The following is a 27,913-nucleotide window of genomic DNA, read 5'->3' as shown; positions in this document are numbered from 1 at the left end:
GCCTCTGGGAGACCCTTCCAAATAAGGACAGCAGACAGAATCCAGAGTCTGGAGGGCCAAAATGAGGCTGTCCAGCAGTCAGAGGTTGGCAGCCCCACCATCAGAAGTAGGCACTGTTTAAGCATGTAGGGAATCACAACGGCACCTCTATTCCCAGTTGCTGGCAACAAAAGAGATAAATAAGTCAGCCAAAAGGATCAGGGCCATTGGATATGTGGATGAAAGCCCGCCACAGTAACAGGCATTGCTGTAGTTGCGGTCAATTTTTGGAGCAGTGTCTTCTGGCTCTGATATCTACTTGGACTCTTGCTAGGAGGATACCACCATTTCTCTAGTACACTGGCTGGAAAATCCAGTCAGCATCAGGAGAATGCCCTTCATTAAGCTCTCAAGGGCTTAATTGGTTACCTGTTGTCGCCAGGTGGGTAACCATTCCCACCATTACCCCGATTCCTGCATAATCCTTTGCAGACAGGGACATGTTGTGGAGCCCGTACAACGTGATTTCCTTCCTGTTTTTGGTACCCATTCCCCCACACTGCCTCTAGACCCACGCATTAACTCTGTTTCTCTCTCCACAGATGATGCCTGACCTCCATTTCCAGCATTTTCAGTTTTTTATTTTAGAAGGGGCAAATCTTGCCTCACCTTCCTTGACCACTGAAGGGAAAAGCCCAGTGCTAAAGTATTTCCAGAGTTCCAAATAGTGTTTGATAAAGCTCCACATGAACAGTTGCTACACGAGATAAAATAGCATTTCAAGGTGAACCAAGAATTGTCGGAAAGAGATAAAGAAGCTGGTAGTAGTTAGGGGACTAGTGACATGATGTGAGGATGTACTGACTGAATGTCCATGGGTCAGTACTGGGGCCCTGATCAATATGAAGGATTGGGATTCAGAAAAGTAAGGCAAATTGGTTAATTTTGCATATTCTATTTTGCTTTCTGGGTCAGCTGGGGGAGGGGGTAGTTTTAAAGAATTACAACAAAACAAGACTTTAAGCCCTAACCAATCCGTATAGATGCTTACCCCCCACACAAACAATGGTCCTGATCCTATGTACCTACCCTGTTACCATAGCACTTTATTCCCTTTTCCTTCGACCACTATATAACCTATTCTTAAATGTTGACATGTTCTCTGCTTCAATACCTAGCTCCAAGACTGAATTCCTCAGCATCATACGTTCTATGAAAAAAAAAGCTCCTGCTCATTGTCCTAAATTTATTACATTTAATCATCCATCCACATTGCCTCAGTTTGGGCTGCTCAGTCACTGGCAAGAGTCTGTTTCTGTCTTCACTGTCCCATCCCTACATTTTTAAACCTGCCTTACCAAATCACTCCATAATCTCCTCTGTTCTAATGAAAGCCACCCCAATTTTTTAAACATTATTTTGTATATTTGGCATATTTCTGAATCTGCCCTTGACTTCTACTCTCTATTTCCTCCTTTCTAATCAGGTTTTAGATCTAATTTCCTACCTTCCCCCTAACTCTTCACCAATTTTCTATGTGACACTTTGTCAAAGGTTTTCTGAAATCTGAATACACTACATCTGTTGCATTTGCTCCATCTGTAATATGCCACCCTCTCAAAAGAGTCGTATCAGGTTTGAGATGCACAATCCTCATTTCTGAAGGTCCCATTTTTGGTCTACAGTCCTGCGTGACAATTCCTTTCTCCGCCTCAGTCAAGTTAGCTCACTCCCCATCTTTCTAATTTTGGTTTTATTCCAATCTGATGCCACTGTGTTTTTTTAAACCAACATTTTATCCGAACCATGCACCTAATCATATTACTACCACAAATGCTCACACACACCCACACTTTTTTTTAAACCTTTAATCACTATTTCCTCGACTAATGCTATCAAATTTTTTGACATCCCGGATCAGGCACACAGGACTTCAGTTTTACATTTCATCTAAACGACAGCACCTCAGACAACATAACTTTCCCTCAGTACTGCGCTCAAGTAGATTATGTGCAGTAGGGCTTGAACCCATGACCTTCTGAATAGAGGCAAGAATGTTATACCTGAGCCAGAGGCTAAAAAGTAAATGTATTATTTAATGAATAGAGATGAACTGTGTAGGAGAGACTGAAAGAAATCTGAAAAATGACAGGAGATTCAACATTGACTTGTCCAGTCAAGTCAGTACTGTTTTTAAGTCCAGGTCATTATGCTGAAGCTGCTCTCATAGGGCCACGCCTTGAATACTGCATTCAGGTCTGATCACTAATGATATTTTTTTGATAGCCAATTTCTGGTTTTCAGATTTCTTGTGAGTAATAAGTGGTGCTTTTGATGCTTTTCAGAACAGTATATGCTCTGTACAACATGTGAGTATGTTTCCCCGTCCTCAGTCACTAATGCAACTTGGGCCAAACGTTCATATATTTCCTTCCTTCTGATCTTTGCAGCTAATCATCTACCATACCATGGTAGCTTCAGCTCAGCTAAATCCTTCTGCCTTATTTTGTACTACAACCAGTTCTGATGCCACTCCCTACAGATGGCTGTCAATCCACCCATTCTTTGTACTTTGATGATGTTTATTGATAAATAAAATTAAACTTTTTCATGTCCATCTTGTACAGATGTCATTCAGAGACTGCATAGTGCAAAGTTCAGGATTAAGGAAAGACAAATACCTAATTGCATTCACTCTGGGAAATACCAGCCACCATAACATTTTTTACAGAAATGTTTTGCACTCTGACTCAATTTTGGCCATAAAACTTGGCTACATCTATTTACTGCCTGCCAGATTTTCGATACACCTCATACTCATTGCTCTCTTTGGGAACCAAAGTCATTTTGATCATATAGAATTGAATTAAAAGATATGCTTGCACATGCAGATTAACTAGGTACATAAAATGACCACACAAAAGTCTGCAACACTATACTGGCCGGAGGATGCCATGGCCTCGATTTGAACACCCACCCCCATCAAGCAGAAAAAGGTCAGGTAAGTGTTAAAATCTTGAAAATCAAATTGACACTCCCAAATTGTTGCCACAATCATATTAACATTCCCCCGCTCTTCCATAAAAATCAAAGGTTACTTGTTTGACCTACTTTGAGTTTAGCCTTATAATTTATCTCAGTCAATGGTGCAACATCTTTGGTAGATGAAAATAATTCAGTTTTAATTTTAAATGATAAAAAGCAGATATTCTAATAAATTCTTACCTCTCCATGTTTAACTGGTGTGATAAGACCCCTTGTTACGGCCATTCGAAATATACTCTCAGTTGCCTGTAAAGAAAGACAATTTTAAGAATACATAAATGTGTTGTTTAATGGGTACCATTTTAAAATATTACTCATGGCACTGAACAAGTTTTCAATAGCAGGCACTTATATTACATCTTAGAAACAAACCTCTTAAAATTCTCATGTTGTGGATCCATCTGTCCTTAAAAGATGATACTTTAAAAAAAATTCTCATGCTATTCAGTAGGCGAGGGATAAACCAGATTTGGAAAGTTTCAAAATTTCCCCTGCCTACAGCTGTGCACACTTTCCAGAAATCTCATATTTTATAATATAAATTAAATTTTATAATACCTTAAATAGATTCCTGTCCCCTAATGTTAACAATTGTGTTGCGCACTCCCCGCAATTGTCTCAAATATTTATCCATTTAACCCTCAAAAGATGCAAATGTCTCTGCCACAATAACTCCCCATGGAAAAGTATTCCACGCTTCAACAATCTTCTTCATAAAGAAAGCACTCCTAACATCTCCCCACTCTCCTGATTTTAAATTGACCACACCTCATTATTGACTTTCCAACCTAAGGGAACAGTATTTCCCTATTCACTTCATTTTTATAATAGCCCAGATTTTACAAAGCGTAGGTGCTTGGCTTTAATCTTGAAAAAAGCTTCCCACAAAGTTTTAGTGGGCTCAAGAGTGCAGACTTTCTATTCCAATGTCAGTTTGAATTTCATGCATCTAGAAGGGTTCTGTGGCACCAAGGAACAGGGAAGGCAGCAATGAGGCTGATCAACCAATTGGATTAAAAAATTCTCACAAACAAAACTGGAAGTAAAAATCTGGGATTATAAATCGCATTTAAATCATTACACAGAAAGCAAAATAAAGATTGAGACTGTTATAAACCCCGTGCAGAAACCAAAATAACTAAATTTACTAAATGAGTGCCAAAGAGGAAATTACCAACAAGATTCCACTTTTTGTAGCTTTGCTTTAATACAAATCAGACCCAGCGTAAATTACACCTGAATTAACAAGCAAACGATACATCAGGTAAAAAGATAAATTTCACTTTAAACAGTCAGTACAACAAAGATACGTCTTACACAGCCACAAGCATTTGCATCACTCATCACAAAAATGTGGTACTACACAGTTAGCTGTTCTTTATTCACGCAGGGTAGGTCAGGAGACCTATCGACAAATGCTTTCACCTTCGAGTCTCATGGGTACGATTATCAACAGCAAAACACACTCCAATGATGCCTCTCTCCCAGTGTCACGACAGTCCGGAGTTCCTTTTCAACTGACCAAACAATAACACCCCAGTTCACGGTTTGGACACTTCTGGGCAAAACACACATTTCTTGTGCATCTCTGAGCTATTCACACAGCTTTCCAGGTTTTAGGCCTTTTTGGCCTAAATGAACTCCTGCCACCTTTTCTGCCAAACAGAAAAAGTGACTTCTTCCTTAGAGTGATTTGCTTCTTCTCCTCATAAGAATGCTCTGTCTCTATCTGTTTTCTCTTTGTGTCTGCATCTGTGCACCGATCGCTTTCACCTTCGAGCTCTTCTGCTTGTCACTCTCATTTGCGTCTGCAGTTCTCCTTTCCATCTGCCAGCCACATGGCTTCTTTCTTAGCTGCCTGCCTGTTGGTACTGCTTCCAGGTCAAGAGTCGCCAGGTCACATGGACCAGTGTTTCTTATTATCCAAGAAAATTACAATTGAACCCTTAACAATTGATGCAAACTCTTAAAAGTGCTTTTCAAAATTCCTAAAAACAATTACAGATTTCACAGACCTTTAAAACAAATGTCAAATTTGTCTTACTTTACGGCTTCTGGGTCAAAGGTCGTCACAAGCCAGAAGCATGGGAAAAAGGTAGAAACTTAAATAGCAAAATACAAACTTTTTAAAATAATTTTTAGTTCTAAAGAAAATCTGCATTTTTTTCTTAGGGAGTGACACTCTATATGTGCAGAGCCAGAGAAGTTGTTCAGCAGTAATTATGACTTATTACACCATTAAAACTTGAGTTACACCTGATAGAACAAGGCTTAACTTTTTAATTGGCTCTTACAGTGAGAATGCAATAATGGGTAATTAGTTTAAGTCCTTACCTTAATAGTCATTTCTATGCTGATTCCATTATCAAACGCTGCAACAGCACACCTGTGCAGGGGCAGGTTATCTCTGACAGCAAATTCTGGATCTCCAAATTAAACTGTGCATATGCAGATGCAAGAAGTTGCTGTCAGTTTTAGCCTGTAATAATGGTGAGCACTGACATCTTTGCCTTTAGTACAACTGGAAACTCTGGGGCAATATGTGAAAAGTCTTTCTTAAGCCTTCTGTGCTTCAGTAAAAATAGCCCAAATATCTTTCCTATTCAGTTTGTGGCTTAAATGTTCCTTCTATAATACGAACATATGAATTAGGACCAGGAATAGGCCACTTGGCCCCTCAAGCGTGCTCTGCCATTTAATTAGATCACAACTGATCTCAACTCTACTTCCCTGCCTATCCCCTATAACCTTTGACTCCCTTGTCAATCAAGAATCTATCTAACTCATCCTTTAAAATACTCAATGACGCTGCCTCCACTGTTCTCTGGGGAAGAGAGTCCCGCAGGCTGACAACCCTCAGTGAAAAAATGTATCTTCATCACCATCTTAAAATGGGAGAGCCCTTATTTTTAAACTCTGTTCCCTTGTTCTAGTCTTCCCCATAATGGGAAACATCCTCTCAGCATCAACGCTGTTGTTACACTCCCACCTGCTGTTAATACTGGACAAGTCAGATCCCAGAGTGACTTGGCTTGATAGGTCCTAACTTTTTATTAGAAACTGTGGAGGAAAATTACTGAACAAATTCACAGGAGTCTGATGAACTTTTAACGAAAAGAATACAATATTTATTAAACAGGAAAAATGAACTATATTACACCAGGCACAAAGGTTGAAAAGGTCTCAATACAAACACAAGACAATGCTTCAAATTCACACTATTCCTTTACCCCAGCAATATCTTTACAGACACGTAAACCAGTGAAGAGTCACTACTAGCTTGGCACAAAGGCTTCTCGAATGGGACTGCCACGGTTGGAAACAGTTTTCTACCGGAGGATTCCTGAGCATTCACTCAATGCTTTTCACCCAACTCAGATCTCTCCTTGAGACACCCAAAAACCGCACTCCAAACTCATTCCCTAAACTCAGTCATCCTGTAGCACCTCTGTTCAACTAATCACTTTACTTAGTTCTATAGCTGACTCTTCAGTCAATTACTGTCCCCAGTAGCCTTCTAGTCTCTCTTATCAGAGAACTTAAGATTCCTGCCCCCTCTCTATGGCACACAGAACTCTTTTCCTTGTCTTTTCTCTGTGTCTGTGTCACTTGACTGCTGTAGCTAGCAACAGTAAAGTTTTTTCTACTTGGCATTTTTCCCCACCACAATCACTAAACTTCTAACCCCTTTTAACCAACAACCTAAATGAAACTGATATCATTTTACCTTTCTTAAAATTGTACATCATTCATAACACTGTTAAGTTCCCTTAGGATCTAATTTGTTTCAATAAGATCACTTCTCATCCTTATAAACTCCAATGGGTACAGGCCCAACTTGTTCAACCTTTCCTCATAAGATAACCCCTTCAACCCAGGAATCAGTCGAGTGAGCCTTCTCTGAACTGCTTCTAATGCAAATATATCATGCGTACCAAAATGGTACACAGTAATCCAGATGCAGTCTCAACTGAAGCAAAGTTTCCTACATTTATATTCCATTCCCCTTGCAATAAATGACAATATTCCATTTGCCTTCCTAATTACTTGCTGTACCTGCTTACTAAGTTTTTGTGATTCATGTACCAGGATACCCAGATCCCTCCGTTCTACAGAGTTCTGCAATCTCTTTCCATTTAAATAATATGCTGCTTTACTACTCTTCCTGCCAAAGTGGACAAGTTCACATTTTCCCACATTATACTCCATCTGCTAAATTTCTGCCACTCAGTTAACCTATCTATATCCTATTGCAGACTCTTTTTGTCTTCTTCACAACTGCTCCCCTACCTAACATTGTGTCATCAGCAAATTTAGCAACCATACATTCGGTCTCTTCCTCCTAGTCATTGATATAGATTGTGAATAGTTGAGGCCATAGCAATGATCCCTGAGACCTATTTATCCCTATTCTCTGCTTCCTGTTAATTAACCAATCCTCTATCCATGCTAAAATGTTACCACCTACACCATGAGCTCTTAATTTTGCATAGTAACCTCTGATGTGGTACCTTATCAAATGTCTTTTGGAAATCCAAGTACACCACATCTACAGGTTCCCATTTAACCATGTTGCTTGTTACTTGCTCAAAGAAATCTAATAAATTAGTCAAAAGCAATTTCCTTTTCACAAAACCACGTTTATTCTGCCTGATTACATTAAGATTTTCTAAGTGCCATGCTATAACCTCCTTAATAACAGATTCCAGCATTTTCCCTATGACAGATGTTAAGCTAATTGGCCTATAGTTTCCAGTTTTTTATCTCCTTCCTTTCTTGAATCAAAGAGTTACGTTTGCTATTTTCCAATCTGTAATTGCCTTTATTTAAGTTCAAAACGTCTTAGATCCACATTTCTTACACTCAAACTGAATGCAAAATTCAATCATGTTATGATCACTGCTACCTAGAGGCTCCTTTACCATGAGGTCATTAATTAATCCTGTCTCATTGCACATTACCAGGTCCAGCCTGCTTTCTGGTTGTCTCTAGAACATGGTGCGCAAAGAAAATGAGCTAAAAACATTCACTGAACTCATCTTCCGGCTACCTTTGTTAATCTGATTCATCCAATCGATATATAGATTAAAATAACCCATGATTATTGCAGTACCTTTCTTACAAGCGCCCATTATCTCTTCCTGGTTTTTCTTTATGCTTTCATGGAATATGGATGTCACCGGCAGAGCCAGCATTTATTGCCTGTCCCTAATTGCCCTTGAGCTGACTGGTTTGCTAGGCCATTTCAGAGTCAACCACATTGCTGTGGGTCTGGAGTCACAGGTAGGCCAGAGAGGGTAAAGGTGGCAGATTTCCTCCCCTGAAGGGCATTAATGAACCATGTATACTCCATTGTGCAGTGTAATGACTGTTAGGGGACCTATAAACTGCTCCTACAAGTGACTTGTTACCTTTGCTAGTTCTTATCTCTACCCATCAAGATTTTACATCTTGATCTTTTGCACTAGTGTCATCCTTAATTAACAGAGCTACCGCACCACCCTTTCCTAGCTTCCTGACTTTCTGAAATGTCAAAAAGCCTTGAATATTCAGATCCCAGCCTTGGTCACCTTGCAGCCACTGTCATGAAAATATAATAATTCTCATATTATTGTGATTTATTGTAAAAGTGAGTTAATAGTGGAGTTGGATAGTCGGTGTGTGTTTTATAATTGAATTGGAGACAGATGGTCTGGAGGCTTTGAATTATCAACATAGAAGCTAGGTTTGAAATTCCAAATATGTAATAATGGCTGAAGTTTTAGAATGTGAGGTGTAAAGAAAATTTGCATTTATAGATAAATTAGGTTACTTTGAATTTCAAAGAGATGGCAAGTTGTTACAAATAGCCAGAAGAAGCTAAGCCAAACAGTGCATTTATTTTTTTCCCCAACGGTTACTGAAAGATTAATATTATGAAAGATCTATATTATGAGAAAAGTAAAGTTGCAAAGGCATATAGGGACAATGGAATTTACATTAAAAAGGGAGAAACATGTATAAAGGGTGTGTCAGAAGGAGACGGCATTCTAAGATCAAACACAAGTGTGAAAAGCCTCCAACCTCTGTGCATCAAGTTGCTGTCTACAGGAATTGAAGCTGAGAAAACTCACTTTCAATTTGATTGTCAAGGGTATTGTGTTGCTTTGCCTGGGTCTGTTTAAATCTATTTGTTTTTACTGTTGCCTTAAAGAAGGTGTAATTGGGAGCCAGATTAATTAGGGGTTTCAGGAGTTATTATAGTAATAATTTGTAGGCCTATGATTGTGCTTGAAATATTTTCTTTTGTTAATAAATGTTTAATTTCGTTTTGTAAAAATCTCTTAAGTCTTGGTAGACTTATTACTGCCGAGTTCAAGGCATGCATCTCGAAACAAAATACAAATTGCAAAATCGTGACCATGTGAGCAAATTTCCCTCATGGAGTTGATTCACCTGGCACACATCATCTGCCGCGTCACAACACCGCTTCTGTAATGGCTATCAGGTCATACTCATTTGTTTCTATTTGGGCTGACAATTCATCTATTTTGGTACGAATGCTACATGCATTTTGATACGGAGCCTTTAATTCTGCCTCTAGCCTTATCTGCTGGTGCACTTTAAAGCTTGCATGCTCTGTCTCTTCCTGCCACATTCTGGTTACCATTACCCACGTCGCTATCCTGACCTACTGCCTTGCCCTTTCCCTTTAATTTACCACATTTCTCCTTAACCCTCCCCCCTCTGCTATTTAGGTTAAAGCCCTCTCTACTGCCATAGTTATAAGCCGCATTTGAACACCAGTCCCAGCATGGTTCAGGTGAAGACCATCCCATTGGTACAGCTCCCACTTTCCCCAGCATTGGTGCCATTGCCCCATGAATTGAAACCCATTTCTCCCTCACCAATCTTTGAGACATACATTTAATTCCCTAATTTTATCTACCCTATGCCAATTTGCTCCTGGCTCAGATAATAATCCAGAGATTATTACCTTTGTACTTCTGCTTCTTAATTTAGCCCCTAGCTACTCAAAATTCCTAAGCAGGAATTCTGTCCTGGTCACATCTATGTTGTTGGTACCCATGGAATCATGGCTACTGCTTCTTCCCGCTGCAATTTCTTCTCCAGCCCACAGCAGATGCCCCAAACCCTGACACCAGGCAGGCAACACAGCTTTCTGGACTCTCTCACTCAGCTACAGAGAATTGTGGTTATCTCCCTGACTATACTGTCCCCTGTTACCACTACATTCCTATTAACGCCCCCCACTTAAATGGTTTCTGCACCAAGGTGCCATGGACCGTTTGCTCATCCACCCAACAGCCCCTACTCTCATCCACACAAGCTGCAAGAACCTCAAACCTGAGGTTCCTCCTCCTGTACATTCTCAATCCCCTTACCTCGCAGTCACACCCCATCATCCCTGACCAATGACAAAATCAGTAGAGGCTTTAGCCTAAGGAATGTGAGTGCCTTCTGAAACAAAGTGCCCAGATAACTTTCCCCCTCCCTGATGCATCGCAGTGTCTATAGCTCAGCTTCCATCTCATCAACTCTGAGCCGAAGTTCCTCAAGCCATAGACACTTAATGCAGTTGTGGTGGCCTTGGATCATAGCAGTGTCCAATGAGCCACCGAAAACTAAACACTGCACTAAAATTATGGCCTAAGCCATTTCTTTGTACCATTACATCATATGCTGGATTTCTAATTGTTTGTCAGCTTTCCTGCTTCAACTTGCAACCTGTGTTTGCTAGGTTTGGCTTCTTGAAACAAAATTAAGGTGGAGGAGGGGGTGAGAGAACAGTTCAAAGTTTTGAACAATGCAGAGAACCAGTCATGGCTCAACTCCTTAATTTATAAAGTACAGTATTTCACGTATTTGTTGTTATAAACAACCAAAATTGCTTTAGGACCTCAGAACTTTTTTTTTTCTGGTTATATAATTCATTTGCCCACAGAAATTATGCTGTCATTTTGAACAACTGATTTTCTAACCATTTAACAGCTATCTTCTCTGGAATGAATTTAGGTAACAACTATCTGTACGTTGTTGTAATTTTGCACTTATCTAAATTAACAAATTTATTCTGCATCATAACTTAAGTTAAAATGTTCTCAATTTAGATACAGAATGATACCTACAAATGTGACCGTTAGCAGAACCCAATTAAAGGTACAAATCTTGAATACAACACTTGACCAGCAGGCAATCATACTTCAGCCTCACCAAGAAGGGATCATCAGCTAATTTTTGAATGATTTTCACAAAGATGTCCATAGGATGGTCCAAACAACAGCACAAAATTGAAGGGGAGAAAATAGGGTGAAATGATTGGGACTTAGATTAAAATTTATTGTAAAGTAAGTATTCTCATTGTAGCTCTTTAGAAGTTAACACACAGCTCAAGGGGTCACAAAAAGCATGACTATATCTTTAAGGTCATGTTCCCAGATTTGTCGGTTCTCCTTAAGAGTAACTATGACATAGGCAACCTTGCAACTAAAAACAAATGGGATATAAATAGGGCTCACACCAAGTAAATGCAGCAACTGAAAACAGAAGAACAATTGTTTTCTCGTGAATCTAAGTAACATAACACAAGTAATTATACACCTGTCTGAGCGCAGAACACTCCTTGTACAATGGCACCTAATCTTAATGGGACTGATGTGAACTTGCTTAAATTATCCAACACCCAAAGCAACTTCAAGCTCTATTTCTCCTACACACCCTCTGCAACAGAAAAGGGGAGGGAATATGTTATCCAAGCTTTTGTGTTCCTTGGAATTGCTTTCTTTCATCAGTCTTCCCACCAACATTTTTAAGGATGTTTCAACCAAACAGAATAGTCTGTGAATCCAGTTAAGCTTCTTTTTTCTATTGAGAATCACTGATGTGTGGGCTTCTCTTTCTGTATAAGCAAGGGATCTTTTTAATACACTGGTACTTAAACAACCACACCACATGTCAAAGCCATTCAAATACAAGGCAAATCTGCAGCCCTTGAAAGGTTGGTACCACAGATTCTTGATAGAAACTGCACACTTGATGTGTTCTGTGTCACTAAGAAGATTAACACAACAAGTATAGCTTCCTTTCTGAAAAGAAAGAGAGAAGAGGCCACCTGGACCCATTACAAACTGACAAAGGATAAGCTTCTAACGGCTGTGATAACTTCATTAGGTCGAAGCGATTGGCAAAAAAAAATTCTGAGGTGTAGAAATAAGCAAGCAAATAAATAAGCAAAAAAACTTTCCTGCACATTGCAAATTACATGATGATCCATAATTCTAGGTCATGCAACCTTCAGAAATTTCATTTTATGTGACTGTTTACAATTAAGTAAAATCATTGATTTTGAAAGGGGAAGGCAAAATAATTCTACAACAGCACCACCTGAGTATTCACAATTTTCTTTGCCTATACTTTATTTACCAATTTTTTGATTCTGTCATGCAAATGCAACCTATACTTCAGCCTTGAAGTGATTCCATACCAACACAGCAAATAAACACCAACTATCTTTGTACATGAGCTGCATTGTCAACAAAGAGAAGTCTTTTGTTAAAACCTACTTGTAATGAGGTGAACAGAACAGTTAATGCTGTCTGGGACAAATCGTATCAGAAGATGAATTGGAAAGAGAGCCTATACAGAATAGAAACATACTGATTTGATTGTGTGCAGCAATTCAGGCACAGTGATTAACCTTCATTCAACAACAACTTGGATTTCTATAGCATTGTTAACGAAGTCAAACATTCCAAGATGTTTTGCAGGAGCATTATCAAATAGAATTTGACACCAAGCCACATCAGAAGATATTAGAGCAGAAAACCAAAAGTTTGGTGAGAAAGGCAGGTTTTTAAAGAGTGCCTTAAAGGGACAAAGGGAATAGAGAGACAGGGGAGTTTAGGGAGAGAATTCCAGAGCTAAGGGTCTTGACAGCTGAAGGCACGGCTGCCAACGGTGCAGCAATTAAAATTTGGGGTGCTCAAGAGGCCAGAAGTGGAGGAGTGCAGATGTCTCAGAGGGTTGTAAGGCTACAAGGATGTAAGGATTACAGACAGAGGACAGAATTGTAGCACCTTCGTCTCTGGAGCCATGGCGAGTCTATTTCCGGGTCACTAGCCTGACGGTCCAATGAGCAGGCCTTCCAATGGCCCTTTCCCAGAGCAAATCAATTAACAGCCTACCTCTGGGTTGGCTATCCAATTATGGGGGAGTATGGTGTCAGCTGTGGCTCAGTTCATAGCACCCTCACCTTTGAATCAGAGGGTTGTGGGTTCATGTCCCACTCCCGGAAACCAAGAACTGTGATTGTACTCGAAAGAGTTGCAATCTGTGACTGTTGATAACTCGAAAGAGTTTCAACAGAAGTGAAAGATCTCTGCTTAAAGGGACCCCAGCAGCAGCACTGTGCGGTATGATTCACTTAGTATGAGGTAGAAAACAGGAGGAAATGGATGGAAGGCAAGGAAAGGCAACCCCTTGGTTCCCTGGAGGAAATGCTAAAAGCAGTCAGGGCAGGCAGAGAAGTCCTCTTTCCAGAGGATAGTAAGAAGAGGTGGTGAGTAATTGGATTGTGGTGCAGAGGACGTGGATCCAGTACCATAAATGTTTCAATGGCCTCCCGAGGTCCGGCAGGGTGAGTGCCTTGCAACTCTCAGCTGGCAGCCATCCCTCTCTCACTCTTTAGCAATTATCCTTAGCAATCACTCAACACCTCACTGTCCTAACTCTCCGCCTTTTCTCATTGCAGGAAAATACAGCTCAGAACTGCCAGGAAAGGCAGAGAAGTGGGCGGTGGAGCTGCTTTCATGGTCATCCTGCCGGCGATGGAGGAGACTACCCTGGAGATTGGCAGGTGGTTGGCAATGGAGAGATGTGATGGCACTGAGACCTGGCGACAACATTAGATATCATGCTTCCACTTATTGCTGAACTGTCACTCATGTTGAATCGACGTTGTCAATACATTAACAAAGATCTGCACCATGCTAAGTTGGAACCACATTTCAACTAGGTTCAGCAGTAACACTTGTACTACTTCTTCCACAGGTCCATTATCAGAACCACACGAGGAGATGAAGGAGGAGACAGTGGAGTCCTCAGAGGAGGAGCATCACTCTTGGGAAGCACCTTTGCATGCCTCATGCACACTCTCAACCCAATGCAGCAACACACAGTTCAGTAGGTTCAGCATCACAGGTAGATATGGTATCACATGATGAGAAGAACATTGCATGTGAGCAGCTGGAGGCAGGATCAGCTATAGAAAATTCACATCAGCGGCCTGAGCTCTGCTCAACCAGATACAGATGTTGAAGCTCAGGTGTCATATGCCAAATGGGTACTGGAGGAACAGCAAAAGGAAATGTGTGCACATTTGTCAAACTTATGAGATATAGTGCATATCTTTGCACTGAAGATGGAGGAGTCTATTTCCATCATGTGTGCTGTGTGGTCTCAGGCATTTGTGCTGATGACCACCTCCATTGAAAGAATGGCCAACCACATGAAGAGTCATACACAACAGGTCAACAAGTGGATGATGGTTCATGCCAATGGCCTGTACACTATGGCAGCAACTTTGCAAACCATTGATCAAAGAATTGGCCTGATGGCTGAATGTCACACTCAGTTGCAGCAACTGAGGGGGAAGAGGGAGACAGGGTTTATGGTGGTGGCTCCTCCCAAGGCACCCCAGGTCATAGCCCTTGCCCTCGGCTCCCCTGATACAGTCACAAATGCTGCATCCTGTCCCCATAACCGAAATTGCCCCTGTACAGGGGAAGTGGAGCTGTGGATTCTTTGGCAGGACCCCCACGGGTTCTACAACCCAGAGGACATCTGCCACATGTGTAAGAGCAGGGGAATGAGCAGCATGCTTCTAGCTCTGTGGAAGTCACAAGGATAGCACCACATTCAATTAAGAGAAAGAGATTATAGAAACGGTCTTAGCGGCGCAAAAGAAATCACTTGGGTGCTTATTGCACTATTTTTGTCACATGGGTTGTTTATTTAAATGAAGATATGATTATGTGCAACCTGATAATTGTCATGACATCACTTGTGCTCCATACCACATTGATCTGGGACAGGTAAATGCCAGTGAATGGTCGAAGACTCATTGATAAGAATGTAAGGCTTAGAAAGAAAGTAATGGCTAAACGCCAGTTTCAATCAAGCAAGTTTGTTTCTGAGGGGCAGATGGGAGTTTGCTCAGCTGAAGTGTGCCTGAATGGGAATGCCGTAGGTTTCTTGGGCATGCAAGTTTTTAGCTGCAGGTACCAATGTTCCTGTGCTTCCTCCTCCAAGGACGCCAGGTGCTCTCCACCATTCTGCCACTTCAAGTCCTCTCTGAGATGCTACTTTATTCAGGGCAGAGTACACTACAACTATTCTGAATGCCCTTACCTGGCCATATTGAAGGGTGCTTCCAGATTGGTCAAGGTATTGGCCAAGGTATTTTAAGCAAGCCAATGGCTTGCTCTATTGTGAACCTGGTGGTACGATGGCTGTACCTCTCTTGTGCCTCTCTGGGGTTCCTCACTGAGGTCAAAAACAGTCAGAGTGAGTTTCCCTTGTACCCTTATTAATCACTTTCTCACAGTGCCCTGCCATCTTCAACGATTTATGCAGATACACCCTCAGCACCCTATGATTCTGCACCTCTTTTAAAATTGGATCTTTTATTAATATTGCCTCTCCTCCTTCTTCTTACCAAAATGCATCTCTTCACACTTCTCGGCATTAAATAACACCAGTCACATGTCCACCCATACCATGTGGTCTATCATTAGCTTGCTCACAGTTGACAATACTTCCAAATTTAATGTCATCTGCAAATTTTGAAATTGTGCCCTGTACACTCAAGTCCACGTCATTAATATAGATCAACAAAACAAATGGTCCTAGTACAAAGCCCTGGGAGCCCCAATGTACATTTTCCTCCAGTCCAAAAGGCAACTGTTCACCAATACTCTGTTTCCTGTCACTCAGTGAACTTCCACATTCAAAGGATCATCCTCTGTCTTTTCTGCCAACTCCAGCCATGATGCCACCACCAAACACATCTTACCCTCACCACCCCATCAGCATTCCATAGGGTCTTTCCCTCCGTGACACCTTGCTCCATTCCTCCATCATCCCCCAACTCATCATCCCCTTCCCATGGCAACACAGAAGGTGCAACACCTGCCCCTTTACTTCCTCCATCCTCATTATCCAAGGCCCCAAACACTCCTTTCAGGTGAAGCAGCACTTCACTTGCATCTTCTTCAATTTGGTCTACTGTATTCGCTACTCCTACTGCGGTCTCGTCTACATTGGGGAGACTAAACACAGACTGGGCGACTGCTTTGCAGAGCACCTTCGCTCAGTCCGCAAGCCTGGCAGAGACCTTCCTGTCGCTTGCCATTTCAAAACACCACCTTGCACTCACACCCATATGTCTGTCCTCGGCCTGCTGTAATGTTCCAGTGAAGCCCAATGTAAACTGGAGGGACCACACCTCATCTTCCGATTAGGCACTTTACAATCTTCCGGCCTTAACATTGAGTTCAACAACTTCAGACCATGAACTCTTTCCTCCATCTCCACCCCTTTTTTAATCCAATTTTTAAAAAATATTTTTCTTCCCCAAACACCACCCCCCACCCCCACAAGGCCATCTGTCACTTGTTCTTATGTTTTGTTTTCACAGAACGCTGACCCTTGTTCCGCTATTAACACATTGTTATCTTACCTTTATGCCACTATCAGCACCTCCTTTAGTCTTTAACACTACCACTAACACTCCCTTTGTCCTGTGTTCATGACATCTTTGTCAAATTTCTCCTTAGTTCCCACCTATCCCTGACCTTCTATTTTGCTCCACCTACTCCACCTCCTTTAAACAGTATAAAATCCATCACATTTCTGCTTCTCTTCAGCTCTGAAGAGTCATACGGACTCGAAACATTAGCTCTGTTTCTCTCTCCACAGATGCTGCTAGACCTGCTGAGTTTTTTTCCAACATTTTCCGTTTTTATTTCAGATTTCCAGCATTCAAAGTGTTTTGCTTTTATCTATAAGGTTTAAATCTTGGCAGGGATCAACATTTCAGCTTACACATAATTCAGGCAATGAATTCTGTGAAGATGTCCCAATCAGAGCAAGTAAATAGTTTTCATTTTAAACAGGGTAAACCCCATCTAGCAAATTTACATGGGTGAGTTGTGGAATTTCATTAATGTATTTTCCTAGGTTGTAGACTCAACAGCAGAGTCAACACATTTCTTCCAGTTCTACTTCCTTTTATTTATGTTTCTGTTTCCTTGCAGATAATTTAATCAAACAGCAAAGAGCAAATTTTAGCAAATGTACTTAGAGGATACAATTAAGATGAAAATTTAAAATCTATTTCAGTTAGGAAAGTATTCCTATTCTTCCTAGAAGTTGCCCAAATGCCTGGATACTAATCTCTTCATGCACTGAATCTAAAGGTTATCACAATACCTCTCAAGGCAGCACAACAGGGTTGACAGGTATGAAGGCCTATTAGAAAATCTGTCAGTCCTTCCTGCCAATTGTAGAATGTGAACCGGTTACCTCCTTTGTGACTTTTCAAAGTGTTGTACTGAGGAATTTACGGACAATATGGAAAAAATCAATTTAAAAACACAAGCCCCCAAAAAATGTATTTTGTGCATGCAATAAATGTTGTTCTTGCATATAACATTTGTAATTTAAATTAACAAAATGGCTGTAAAGCTGCTCTCTTACTTGTTACCGGATTTTAATTTTCCTTTAAATGTTAAATAGGAAGCAAAGTTTTAGAGGTTGGAGAAAACAGGGAATAGAACATTTTCTTGTCTTATTCACTTATAATATTTCATACTAGGTATTTCCTCCATTACTTTCCAAATTCTGAGGCCGACTTCTAAAATTTCTCCATTGACTCAGTACATATGTATGTTCAGACGAAAAGGTCAGTCAGTTTTAATTTGGTCTCCGGGTCAGCCAAAAACAAGGTTCCCATTAAAGTCAATGGAAGAATTTTTTTTCAAGTTATATGCATTGTGTGTGTGTGAGAGAGAGAGAAAGATGAAGTAGGGGCTATTGTGTAAATGGCTCTGGCCTCCAGAATTTCAATACGTGGTGGCAACTTTTAGGCAAATTTACTCAAAAATTCAACTTCACAGAAACCCTGTCTCACACAAAAAGGAAATTGTCAATTACAGCATTTAAAATCCTGAGAAATTCAAAACTTCCTCACTCTCCACTCCCATATGAAAAGAAAAGCAGTTTATGTAGAATGCTGTGACTGTTTATCCCAAGATAAGCACTTCCTCCCAAGACAGTTATTGCAAACTTTGGGCTTCAGTTTTCACCATTGCTGACTTTCTAACATTTTCAATAACGTTTGCAAAATTACCATCTGCTCTACACAGAGGAAGTGAAATACATATGTTTCTCTTCTAGGTTACATATCATTTCAGAGAATAAAACTAAATAACAATTCTTCAACGGTCTTTGTTAAAAGCTCTCAAAAACCCTGAGTTTTGGTGCTTATGAACTTGTATTTCAAACAATTGAACAAATTGAAATTAATGTCATTGTTCTGTGGAGATTTTACACATGGTGGAGACTTTGCACACTGTCTTTCTGTCCCTCTTCCTCCTCATTCCCTTTTTCACTTTTGCAACATTCCACTGGCTAAAAAGTCCTTCTCCCATACCTCTAGTAGATGGAGTATTACACTAATTTTAAACTTTCCTTCATTCCCCGCAAAATTAGGATTCTTGACTTTTTTTTATAATTCATAGCGGTCACTGATGGCAAACAACACAATGGTGCCACCAAATTTTACAGACACTAAATTATACTGCATTTGTTTCACTCATGCAGTACTTATAAGTAAATACAATTGTTATTGATAATGCTAAATGTTAGAATCAATGAAATTTCAGAACATAGGCAGGGCACTGTCCCTGTGTGCAAGTTGCACACCAAAATGAATTACTCCTGTTTCCCTGCTCTTTTCCGAACAATGGAGCACAGAAGTAGTAAGACAACATTAGTTTATACAGCTGTTAAAAGTTTCAGATTGGCCTTAAGTCCTGCAGTGGTGGTCACTCCCATAAGCAGTGTCAAATGTCTTATGGTTAAGTGTGTCCTTACTGCCCAATTATTAGTAATACTATAACCCTGGTATGCAACCTGAATTGGATAGTGTTATGTGCCCTAACATGCACCACCCCCAATCTTTTGTTAGATGGACTGAGAAGTAGTTTAGTGAAACAAAGTCAAATCTAAATCATTAAGCTGATTTACATAGCAACAATAGCATATATAGCATTTTAATAGTAAAGCATCCCAAAAGTGTCAGCTGTGGCTCAGTTCATAGCACCCTCGCCTTTGAATCAGAGGGTTGTGGGTTCATGTCCCACTCCCGGAAACCAAGAACTGTGATTGTACTCGAAAAAAGTTGCAATCTGTGACTGTTGGTAACTCGAACGAGTTTCCTACAGGTAGGAAGTAGACGATAGAGATTTAATCAAAGCATCCCAAAATGTTTTACAGGAAGGCATTATCAAACAACATTTGACACCAAGCTACATAAGGTGATACTAGAATAGATAACCAAAAGCTTAGTTGAAGAGGTAAGTTTTAAGAAACATCATAAAATTTTAAGAGAAGAGAGAGGCAGAGTGGTGGAGAGGTTATTAGAGGAAACTCCAAAGCTTAGGGCTTCAGCAACTAAAAGCAGCAACTGAACATTTAGATCTACCTAACCACAGAATGCTCCACAAGAACAAGAAAAATCATTTAGAAATACTGCATTGTCTTTTCGGTTGACAATTTTGATCAGCTGTGGGCTCAAGATGACCATGCTTCCCTTGATAGGCCAATCTTTGTCAGCTAGGTCAGAAGGAAATGTCCATTTGCCTTTTTTCTCATACTCCTGAGCATCTGCATAGATGAGGTCCTGAAAGCAGATTTTAGGGAGTTGGGAATTAAATTAAAAAGCAGGACCTTGAGCAGTAATCTCAGGGTTACTCCCAATGCCAATGCTAGTGAGCATAGGAAGAGGAGGATTGATCGATTAAACACGTGGCTAGAGAATTGGCATAGGAGGGAGGGCATCAGATTTCTGAGGCATTAGGACCGGTTCTGGGGCAAGTGGGACCTATACAAGATGGGCAGGTTACACCTTAACAGGACTGGGACTAATATCCTCGCAGGGAGATTTGCTGGTGTTGTTGGGGAGGTTTAAACTAACTTGTCAGAGGAATGGGAACCTGAGGGGTAGCTCAAATCGGAAGGAAGTAAAGCAGGTAATGGGAAGTAGAAAAGCGGCAAATGAAATTAAAAGACAAGCGAAACAAAGACGAGCATCAACTAAGCTTAGATTGTGGAATAATGTCAAAAAGACAAAGTTTAAGGGCACTCTACCTGGATGCACACAGCATTCACAACAAGGTAGATGATTTAAAGGCACAAGCAGAGGTTAATGGGTACGATCTAATACCCATTACGGAAACTTGGCTGTCGGGTGACCAAGACTTGGAACTGAATATTCAAGGATATTCGACATTTAGGAAGGAAAGACAAAAAAGGAAAAGGACATGGTGTTGCACTGATAATAAGGGATGGGTCAGTACATTTGTAAGGGAGGATCTCAGATCAAAAGTACAAAATGTGGAATCTGTTTGGGTGGAGCTATGAAACAGCAAGGAGCAGCAAACATTGGTCGGAGTTGTTTATAGGCCAGCAAACAGTAGTGGTAGTGTGGGGTATGGTGTTAATCAGGGGATTAGAAAAGCATGTAGTAATCATGGGTGACTTCAATCTGCATATAGGCTGGGTATGCCTAGTTGAGCACTAATGCTGTGGAGGACAAGTTCTAGAGCATGTTAGGGATAGTTTTGTAGAGCAGTATGTTTAGGAACTGACTAAAGGACAGGCTATTTTACATCAAGTATTATGCAAAGAGAAAGCGATAATTAATAATCTTGTTGTAAAAGAATCTTTAGGGATGAATGACCATAATATGATGGAATTATACATTATGTTTGAAAGTGAGGTAGCTTAATCTGAAGACAGGGTATTAAATTTGAACAAAGGAAATTATGAAGATATGAGGGGCAAATTGACTGAGATGGATTTGGAAAATACATTAAAAGGTATGATGGTACATAGGTAGTCTTTAAAGAATTATTACATAGTTTATAGCAACTATACTTCCTTCAAGGCACAAAAACCCAAAAAGTCAGTCAACCATGGCTAAAAAAGGAAGTTAAGGATTATACAAGACTAAAAGAAAAGGCCTATAAAGTTGACTGAAATAGTAGTACTTCTGAGGATTGGGAGGATTTTAGAATACAAGAAACTGACTAGGAAGGTAAATAGATTTTGAATGTAAACGATCAAAGAACATAAAAACAAACTGTAAAAGTTTCTAAAGGTATATAAAAAGGAAATCTTTAGCTAAGGCAAATTTGGGTCCATTACAGGCAGAGTCAGGAGAATTTATAATGGAGAATAGAGAAATGGAAGAGAGTCTAACAGATTACTTTGTGCCTGTCTTCACTGAGGAAGATACAAGAAATCTCCCAGACTTCGAGATCTAAGGGACCATGGAGAATGAGGAATTGAAGGAAATCAGTATTAGTAAGAAGGTTGTATTTGAGAAATTACTGGGACAAAAGGTTGGTAAGTTGCCGGGACCTGATATTCTACATCCTTGAAAGAGGTAGCTATGGAGATAGTGGATGCACTGGTGATCATCTTCCAAAATTCTATAGATTCTGGAATGGTTCCTGCAGATTGGAAGGTAGCAAATGTCACCCTACTATTTAAGAAGGGAGGGTGAGACAAAACAGGGAACTGCGTACTTACATCAGTAGTAAGGAAAATGCTAGAATCTATTATAAAGGATGTGATAAATGAAAACTTGGATAATAATGATCTGACTGGGCATAGTAAACATGGAGTTCTGAATGGGAAATCATGTTTGACAAACCTGTTGGAGTTTTTTTTTGAGGATGTTACTAACAGAATTGATAAATGAGAGTTAATGGATGTAATATACCTGGATTCTCAGAAGGCTTTTGGATAAAGTCCCCCACAGGAAGTTGGTCAGCTAAAATAAACCACATGGGATAGGAGGTAATATACTGGTAATATGATGGGACTGTCCTATAAAGAGAAACTGGGCCTGTATTCTCTAGAATTTCAAAGAATGAGAGGTGATCTCATTCAAACCTACAATATACTTAAAGGGGCAGACAGGGTGGATGCAAGTAAGATGTTTTCCCTGGTTGAGGAGTCTAGAACCAGGGGACACAATTTCAAAATAAGGGGGAAGCCACTTAGGGCCGGGATGAGGAGAAAATATTTTACTCAGAGGGTTGTGAATCTTTGGAATTCTCTACCCCAGAGGGGTGTGGAAGTTCAGTTATTGAGTATATTTAAAGTAGAGATTGACAGATTTCTAAATACCAATGACAAATAAATATGGAGATAGTGTGGGAAAAAGACATTGAAGTGGAGGATCATCCATGATCGTATTGAATGGTGGAGCAGACTCAATGGGCTGAATAGCCTACTCCTGTTCCTATGTCCTATGAAGCAGAGGGGCAGAGGCTGAGACTCCTTCACCAGCCAGGGCTTCGCCATTAGCCCTGCCAACCAAGCCAACTACTCCTTCTAAATATTCTCAACAGACATCTCACACTAGGCTCTTTTGAATAGAATCATCCCCATCATCACAACTATAGTTGGTTTTAGGCCAGAGATAGAAGAACAATTTGATTCAAGCCCCCCTCATTTTAGATAATTGGGATTTTTGGCTCTGTAACACCTCAATCCGTCCTGCCTCAGCCCTGCAACCTCTATCTTTGCAAACCTGTGTAAATATACTTTGTGTTAAATCACAACCTCAAAAATAACACATTCTTAAGGTCTCTTAATAAAAAAAAAATCACATATCCCAAAATGTGATACAGCTCAACATAGATATGGCTCTTTTCCCAGAGAGATTAATGGCTACTATGGTCATGTAAAGGACACTGCACATAAATTGTCTGGTAGTTCATGGTTGAGTACTCTCCTGCAAAACAGGTCGTAAATTTTAATTTAGTTTCTTGCTTTTGAAAGTCAACCTCACTTGTTTCAACCAAAAATGAATTTAGCTGTTCCTAAACTGTAGCACAAAAGGCCGTAATAAAGAGGTTCTTCAATGCTGGGTAGCAAAAAATAGCTTGCCATATCCTTCCTGCTGCCAGTCACAGAAAATTGTGTGCTCCCTGTTAAAGGATGTGGCATGTCATACATCCTGGAGGCAGAGAAAAAAATTGGATTAACTTTTTTTTAAGGTTTTCAATAGAGTACAATAGCCACCTGATCTTGTACTGCAGAGAAGGCTAAGCAAATGGCTGCATTCCATGTCACTAAATATTCTTTGAATGCAAAGCTAAACCAATTTGCCATTTGTACAGTCAAGAAAGGTCAATGATATCGAAGGTTGCCAACTCTCCTGAATTGCCTGGGAGCCACCCAGAATGGGGCACAGATTTCCTGGGAATGTGCACACTTTGAATTGCCCCAGTGGCCGCCCACTCCCCTGGGAATGTCATTCCCATCATTGCAAAGAGCTGGGACTTGTTAGCATGCTGGGAACAATTGGGAGGCCTCAGAATAACAGCAAGTTAAAAATCACTGGGAGCCTCAGAGGGAGGGCCCGCCGGAGTTAGTCGAGAGTCAGCGGGGGCTAGTCTAGAGGAGGGGTAGTTGAGGGTGAGCAGGGGTCTTGGTGGGGAGGGGTAGTCAAGAGTCAGCAGGGACTCTTTGAGAGTCAGCGTGGTTTTGAGGGGGGCTAGTCGAGAGTCAGCGGGGGTGCGAGGGGAGGGGTAGTTGAGAGTCAGCGGGGGTATCGGGGGGAGAGGGGTAGTCGAGAGTCAGCACTGGCCCATGGGAGTATTGTCAAGAGTCAGCGGGGTCTCGGGGTGGGGTCGCAGTCGAGAGTCAGCGGATGCCTTGGGAGGAAGGCAGGTCAAGAGTAAGCGGGGGCATCAAGGAGAGAGAGAGTCAAGAGGCAGTCAGGCCTCAGGAGGACAGCTAGTTGAGAGTCAGTGGTAATCAACAGGAGTAGTTGCGGGGCAAGGACTTGGAAGTCAAAAAAGGGACACTGAGTTGAGTTCAGGAGAACGAGGGAGACTGGGGAAATGGGGGGGGGGGGGTCAGAGAAAGTTCAAGATATGGGGAGGAGGAGGAGGCAGGATGGTTGGCCAGGGAGAGAGTGAAGCTGAGGATAGGAATGAAAAAGAGCAATGGAGCTTGGAATATGGGGTCAGCAGGTAGAGATTGGGATGAGGGGTCGGACAGTGCAAGAGCTTGGGATTGGGATAAGATTGGGATACTGGGAGTCAAAGAGATTGTGACTCAAACAGGTCAGATGGGGGAGGATGCGGAGGAGAGAAAAGGAATCAGTATGGGGAATGGGGTGGGACCCAATGTTACCTCTAAGCTGCGTGGCCACATAGCGACTCAAAAGTCCCCACACAAGCCGCTCTCAAGTCGGTCCTGAAATTATTACTGCTCAGGTGAGGAGATCCAAAACCATATCAGCTACGCCAGATCAGCCTTCTATAAACTACAGGAGCGAGTGTTAGACAACAAAGACCTCTCCAAGTCAACAAATGATGCAGAGCAGCGGCAGTGAAGGAAAAAAAGGAAGCAAATCCTGCACTCCGGATCCCACTACCCCATGGAAAGTTTGCCCCATATGCCAAAGATCTGCTGTCAAGGATCGGCCCGTACAGACACATGAAGACCTATGGCAAAACCCATGACCCTGAATAGACATTATCCTCGAATCGAGGGACAGCAATCAAACAATGTACAGGCTATCATTCAGACTTTGGCTGAAAAGTGGCAAGTAACATTCGTGGGACACAAGTGCCAGGTAATAAATATTTCAACAACAGAGAATCTAACCCTCGGCGTGACAATGGAAATACCATGGATCAGAAACTGAACTGGACCAGCCAAATAAATAATGTGACTACAAGAGCAGGTCAGAGATTGAGTATTCAACAGGGAGTAACTTGCCTCCTGACTCCTGAAAGCCTTGCCACCACTTGCCTAGATGAGTGCAGCACCAACAGCACTCAAGAAGCTCGGCACCATCCAGATCAAAGCAGCCTGCTTAAAAGGCACCCCATTCACCACATTAAACTTTCAGTCCCTGCACCACTGGCTGCACTGCAGCAACCCACCAAGACTCCTTTGACAGCACCTTACAAATCTGTGGCTTCTGCCACCTAGAAGAGCTAGGACAGCAAAAGTATGGGAAACCAACACTTACAAGTTCCCCTTGAAGCCACACACCATCCTTGACTTGGAACTCCATCGCCGTTCCTTCACTGTTACTAGGTCAAAATTTTGGAACTCCCTCCCTAACAGCACTGTGGGTGTATGTACACTACATGGACTGCAGCTGTTCAAGAAGGCGGCTCACCACCATCTTCTCAAGGTCAATTGGGGATCGGCAATAAAAACTGGCCTAGCCAGCGACGCCTACATGCCACAAACGAATTTTTTAAAATGTCAGTAAGTTGTTGTATTCAACAGGGAGTAACTTGCTCTAACTTGGAGTAACTTGGGAGTAAGTTGGTTATGAGGGGAATCAGAGTTACCAATATTATTATTCATCAGTGCAATTTTATTAAGTTACTATAATTATTGGTGGAATCAAAGTTCCTCCCATGTCTGGTTTCCACCCATAAATCACTCCTTCATCTTGCTTTCTCCTCTTCGCCACTCTGTTTCCCTCTTTGCTTGCTCACAGGCAGTCTCCTGTATTTCACGCAGAACTGGTGCAAAGATACCAGCAAAGGTCCACAACTACAAGGAACCAACCTTTGTAAGGTAAATGCAATAATTTTTGCAAATGTCACATGGTTTAATCATCATGTGATCGAACCTCCAGGAATTTTTCCAACCAAAGCTGACAATCCTAACAACATCTCGAGCTAAACTAACTGTGCAAAAGCTTCTTTGTATTTTTTGACCTAGAAAACAGCTGCAAAGAATGGTAATGTATGGGACACAAGCCAATATTGACCACAAATTCTCCAATGCATTCATGATTTCTAAACTTGAAGATTTGCAGAGACTTCAGGGCTCATGAGTATTGAGTGTTTTGTAACATTCATCAGAAAGCTCCACAAAGAATTTTAGGCAGTTAGCCACAAAATATTCAACACTTTCGTTTCTGAAGTCATGCCCTGATTTTCTGAGTCATTAAAATGGTTAATTATGTAGAATAAAATGTGCTCTAAACAGTCAACATCTAAATTCATGGTTCAAGGAGCGCACTAAACCTACTTGTTCCTAGTTAAGACTCATAAAAATTCATTGCTTTCTCGCACTTTCTATAAAAAAAGGATCCAAGTATTTAAAACAGGGGAAGGCTAGGCAGTCATTTTTGTTGCAGTTTACAACATTCTCCCCACTGAAATCCATCATTTTGTGAAGTGCAGATAAAGTCAAGTGTCTGAACAGTAACATCTTGTTCAACTGACTGAAATAATTTAGAGCAGATAAGATAGCTACCAATACATGCATTCGGACAGTGCTTGTTAGTAGCTCTAGCAGTTCAAGACATGACCAAACCTTCTCGGGTATTTATTTACACATTCAAAAAAAGTCAATGGAAAACAGATTTTTTTTCCAGGTTGCAATCTGAACCTGAACAGTGGTCAGAAGTCCAGATGTGAACTTTTAATTCTGGGAAGGCGCAACATGCCAAAATAAGTTGTTAAAAACACACACGTCACCAGAGCTGCTGAAGGGCCAGATGAGGAATTATTGTTGTCGTAGCTTGGTTCTCATGTGGAATGCTAAATGTCATCCAAATGATGAGAAAAGAATTTAAACAGGAAGATGAAATCGAAGCAGTGGTGACTGACATGTTAGACTACAAGAAATGGAGCAGACAGTATATCTGAAACACAAGGACTCTAAATAACTTCACGCCAGGATGTGAATGGTTTAGAGACTGTAAAACAATGAGAAGAAAAAGTGTTGACAGCATGCTGGAAAATATTCAAATTCTGTATGCGTGAAAGTACTACAGAACCCTTTCTTCAATTTTACAGAATAAACAGCCTAAAGAAATTTTTCAAGTTTTATCATTAAAAATAGCATTATTTTTGCACTTCAGACTTTAACAACTCTTAAGTTTACCACTCAAACCCAACTTTTCACCACCACGCACTCGTCTCTTCCCTCAAGTTGTATACATGAGCAGTCCTTCGATTTAGCTATTTGACCCAATATTACTTGCACATTTACAACACTTAAACACTTGCAAAGTTAGCCATTGTTAATTCTGCAATGCACTGGAACTATGCAAATTCAAAATTAAAAACTATGTGTAATGTACAGGTAATAGTAATCTACTATGCTCTGCAATAATTCAAATTGACCACCCACTAAAAAACAATCAATAATTTGTAGCCACTGATCCATTTGTGATAATTTCTTTTATTGCTACCTCAGTTTCAGATGTCTTGGTAATGATTTCCACATTTGATCAAACAGAAATGAGTACCATATGTCCAAACAGTTCTTCAGTATTTGTAGCTTTTAGCAATGACATGCTTGCTTTGGTGCAATCTGACTAGCGTCATCAGGTAGAGTACATGAACCTTTTTTTCCCAGGTTAAATACGTTTGGCAACAGAGTATGCGGTTAAGGACAATACCCAACAGTTCATGTGAAATAGATTCTGAAGGACACAATAGAGGATTTATATAGGGTTACAAAGCAGAAATTTTGCCAAATAACGGTGGTGACATCAACTGCAAAAGTGCCATGAGTTTTCACCTCTAGAAACTAGACTTGA

The 27,913-nt window shown here is 40.8% G+C and overlaps 1 protein-coding gene across 1 annotated transcript in view; it reads right to left on the bottom strand.

The window, feature by feature from the left end:
* The window catches only part of tmem135 (transmembrane protein 135), a 480,064-nt gene that overhangs the window by 271,600 nt on the left and 180,551 nt on the right, over positions 1-27,913 (bottom strand). Inside the window, exon 5 of the mRNA XM_078545746.1 lies at positions 3,205-3,270. Coding sequence (XP_078401872.1) covers positions 3,205-3,270 — 66 coding nt within the window. The remainder of the gene's footprint in view (positions 1-3,204; positions 3,271-27,913) is intronic.

The sequence above is a fragment of the Cetorhinus maximus genome, chromosome 7, assembly GCF_964194155.1.
Source record: "Cetorhinus maximus chromosome 7, sCetMax3.hap1.1, whole genome shotgun sequence".
Classification (NCBI taxonomy): Eukaryota; Metazoa; Chordata; class Chondrichthyes; order Lamniformes; family Cetorhinidae; genus Cetorhinus; species Cetorhinus maximus.
Note: the sequence above shows the minus strand (reverse complement) of the source record. Positions and strands in the feature narration are given on the sequence as shown.